We start from the raw sequence: 4,270 nt of genomic DNA, 5'->3' as shown, positions 1-4,270 counted from the left end.
TTCAGGATGAGGCATGGATGATTGACTGCACATTAATACTTGCTCTGCTGCAGCCCCTTTCAGAGTTGCACCCCTAATGCAATAACATGTATTTTCTATTTCCTCATTTTAGGCATCCTGTGGCTTGAAATGATCAAACTGGAGGCAATTTTGTGCAGTGCACTCATGTCCCTGGTAACCAGGTTCAGACGGCCAAATTCATTTAACTTAAGAGCCTTTCAGCTATCACACACAGGTTGTATTTTATCAGACTGGCTGCTGTATTACAATGTTTTGACAAAATTACTGTTCAACCATTTGAGATATTATACAAACATAGCCTTTCTCTGTTCATTTTCTAGCCAAAACAATAGTTTACTTTTGTACTTACAGTCCTCAACATAAAACATCCATAAGCATCTCAGAGAGCACCAGGTCAATCAGTAGAGAATCCGGCTGAGTGGCAGACCAAATAATAGAGAGTTCAAGAGAGAGTAGCAATGAGCAGTAGAGAGCTCAGGCAAGTTGACTAAAGGCACTGTCAAAGTAGATTTTGAAAACGTTTTTAAATTTTGCATAAGTATCAAGGCAAAACCTTTTGAGGAGAGAGTTGAGAGAAAGACGAAACTGAGAAAGTTGAGGAACCTGAAAAGTGGTGTAGAGGAGCTCATTGTTGTAGAGGCATAGAGCAAAGATTGAGACAGAGGTTTGGAGGGGGTTGCAGGGGAAGGCCATGCAGGCATTTTAAAATAAGCAAGTTGGGGTTTAAAGTGATACACTAAGCTGCAACCATTTAATTCCAGGCTAAGAGCAAAGCAAATCTGTTGTGCCATAAGGTGAGTTGTTTGCATCTCCAAATTTTCCCACTTCCAGCTTCACTTAGGAATGTATCCAGCCCAACTAGCCTTGTTGAGGGGCACTGGAAACCCACTTTTCCACATGTTTTGAAAGCTGCTGTAATTAATACACTTCTGCCCAACACCTAATGAACAACTAGTTAGAAAAGTAAGTGAGTGATGGTAGGACTCAAGCCACATTCCCAAAACCTGCTGCCAGACTCAACTGAGATGACTGTAGGAAATGCCAATCTATTCCATCATTTATCTGGACTTTCAAAGTAGGGAAACAATCATCAATAAATATTTCAAAGTAAAGCACTTTGAAATTTTCCATGTTGCAAAGATAGTGAAAATTCCAGACTGCTAATTGAGTAATTGATTGCTGGCCACTGACCCCTGCTGGGAAGTAAATGTAAGTGAACATCTCAGCAAGGCTAAGCCAACATCAGCACGATTGAACATCCTGCCAATGCCAAGTTTCAGGGCATGCATATGAAGAATGATCATGTAGTAGAGATTCTTCAGCGCTGCTGGAACCTGTGGAATTAAACCCAAGGTCTGAAAGTTGGAGGAGGAGGAACGGAAACTAAAAGGAAGATAATGTAAAATAACTTGGGGGCTTCTGGTGATGAAAACCACTTTTCTTAAACATCCAAGATCAATCAAGAGCCATCTTGACATCTCAATTTTTTCAAGCTATTTTAACTTCCGTGGAATGGCACTAAGTCATAATGCTCATTTGGGGAGCTGTGACAATTCTGCAATTGCCAACAGTTGTTAATATTTGTCAAATTACATTTATTCTTAATGTTTTTGGTGGATTTCAGAATCCAACTACAAATCCTGTACAAATTATATCTTAGTACAAAATAAATACCACATACTGAATATATAATTTAAGAAAAAAATGAACTTGCATTTATACATTAGCAATATCTGCAATCTCATTCCAGTGGTGAGGGATGGTGTCTGAGCTAGACTTCCACGAAGTGCCCACATTGCAAAGGGCTAAAATATACAGTGATCATACAGGAAGAAAACAGTTTTAGTAAGAGGTCCTTCCGGATACAGTGTTATTCATTAACGTATAGTTATGGATACAATTTCAACCACCGGTGATTTCAATCATACCAATGGACCCCTTGTAAAGTGGAGGTCAGGCATTTCAACACAGGTGGAAAAATTAAAATTACAAAACCCAATAATTTATAAAAAGGCCTTCCCCTGTGTGTTTATAGCATTTCTTTCTCTACTTTTGTTGCAAAGCAAAGGAGGAGAACATTGGATCTCAGTTTGTCATATCTGACAATTAATTGTCCTTGAATAGCAGCCCAGAGGCAGATAGCACAACAGGACTACCGAGGGGCAGACACAGCCCTTAAATAGTCTTCAGGCTATTTAGGAGTACCGTGCACAAACAGAAGTGTTGGCTTCAAAACAAACCCATTTGTCTGTTAACCAAGATTTAAAATATTTTGAAGCTGAACTATACTCATTTTTTGTCATTCTGCTGTAAGGAATATTTTCTTGCATCTCTCCTGCTATAATTGCAGCAGAAACATCGTTCAGTTACAGCAGCAGCATTACAGAAGTTGAGGGGGAAATCTGGGTGTTTACCAAATAATTTGCCAGGCAATTTACAAAAGGTCCTAATCCAAAAGCAAAATACTGCGACACTATTCTGATGAAAGGTCACGAACTGAAACGTTAACCCTTTTCTCCTTTTACAGATGCTGCCAGACCCGAGCATTTTCAGCATTTCCTGTTTCTATTACAAAGGCACTGTCACTTTAAATATTTATCCTTTTCCTCAGTCCATATTTACAATACTTTCTCTACTATTGTCAGTCCTAGGCCACTCAGCAAGCTTGCCAGACATTGCTGTTTCCTTCTGCTCTCTGAACCTCATTGTATGCAAGGTACATTTTTCACATTTTCTTAAGCACAAGTAGCATTCAGTGCTAGTGAACAACACACCCTGATGCCTCTCGTTTAATCCTAGCTCTCAGTTTCTTTAATTCAGTGTTGCTTTCATCAATTATCAGTCCGTATTCTGCTAAATGCCATGCTTCTTCGTAAAGTTGCTGTTCAAAATAATGGAGAGCAATTCGCTGGAAGTGTTGGGACAAGCTGACACGCCCTGGTCTACTGGAGATGTTGGTTAGTGCAACAGACTGGTCCAACTGTAGGGCTTTTATATAGTTATTGCAAGCCTCTTCATCTTTCAGGATAAGGAACTGGATGTGCCCTGCGGAGCAGTAATCTTCTACCAGCTCTGGGGAGTTGCTGGAGGTGTTCCTTTTGATGATTTCACGCAGGTCCTTTAGTGCCCTCTCGTATTGCTTCAATCTGGTCAGACATATTGCACGTGGGCGGATATACTTAGCTTTATTTTTACTTGCAAGGACAGCCAATGTGCAGTATTTCAATGCTTTCTCCAGCTGATTCCCTTTAATTAAAGTACCAGCTTCCTCTGAGGCCACCTATAAAATAAAGTGACAAGCGAGGTACCATTAGAATCCCTTGGATTATAAAAAGACAAATTATTGGTAAGTGGAGGGGAAAGTGGTAGCCCACTGTATCTTCATCTCAAGGGTCTCTAATGAATTAGCCCATTGAAATGGATGAAAACCTCAGGTTTCAAATATAAAAACAAAAAACTGCGGATGTTGGAAATCCAAAACAAAAACAGAAATACCTGGAAAAACTCAGCAGGTCTGGCAGCATCGGCGGAGAAGAACAAAGTTAACGTTTCGAGTCCTCATGACCCTTCAACAGAACTAAGTAAAAATAGGAGAGGGGTGAAATATAAGCTGGTTTAAGATGGGGGGGTGTGGTGGGGAGAGAAGTTGGGGCGGGGGGTGGGGGTGTGGTTGTAGGAACAAGCAAGCAGTGATAGGAGCAGATAACAAAAAGATGTCACAACCAAAAGATCTTAATTACCACATTCTTTCAGATAATATCACCACCTTCAACATCTCTTTGTTCTTTTGTCTGTGACATCTTTTGGTTATCTGCTCCTATCACTGCTTGCTTGTTCCTACAACCACCGCCAACCCCCCCCCCCCCCCGCCCCAACTTCTCTCCCCACCGCACCCCCCATCTTAAACCAGCTTATATTTCACCCCTCTATTTTTACCTAGTTCTGTTGAAGGGTCATGAGGACTCGAAACATCAACTATGTTCTTCTCCGCTGATGCTGCCAGACCTGCTGAGTTTTTCCAGGTATTTCTGTTTTTGTTTTACCTCAGGTTTCAAATTCTGCCCACCAGTTGGAAGCTTAGACATCCAAAATGGGTACTGTGTGCTCCTTTATTACTAGCCTCACTGATAGCCCACAAGGAAGCCTGTGAGATAAATGAAAATATCACAGGTGTGGGGAGGCTCTTTGAAGTTGGTATTAAGGCAGCTAATGAATAAATGATAGACTAGCATTTATAAAGTGTGTTCTG

General features: G+C 40.7%; 1 protein-coding gene across 1 annotated transcript in view; it reads right to left on the bottom strand.

Moving 5' to 3' along the window:
• Window positions 1-2,315: 2,315 nt before the first annotated feature.
• The window catches only part of ttc34 (tetratricopeptide repeat domain 34), a 112,216-nt gene continuing 110,261 nt past the window's right edge, over window positions 2,316-4,270 (bottom strand). Inside the window, exon 8 of the mRNA XM_041206998.1 lies at window positions 2,316-3,301. Coding sequence (XP_041062932.1) covers window positions 2,780-3,301 — 522 coding nt within the window. The 3' untranslated portion in view covers window positions 2,316-2,779. The remainder of the gene's footprint in view (window positions 3,302-4,270) is intronic.

This window comes from Carcharodon carcharias, chromosome 15 (assembly GCF_017639515.1).
Source record: "Carcharodon carcharias isolate sCarCar2 chromosome 15, sCarCar2.pri, whole genome shotgun sequence".
NCBI classification, from domain to species: domain Eukaryota; kingdom Metazoa; phylum Chordata; class Chondrichthyes; order Lamniformes; family Lamnidae; genus Carcharodon; species Carcharodon carcharias.
The sequence above is the reverse complement of the archived record's forward strand: the minus strand, read 5'-3'. Positions and strand labels throughout refer to the sequence as shown.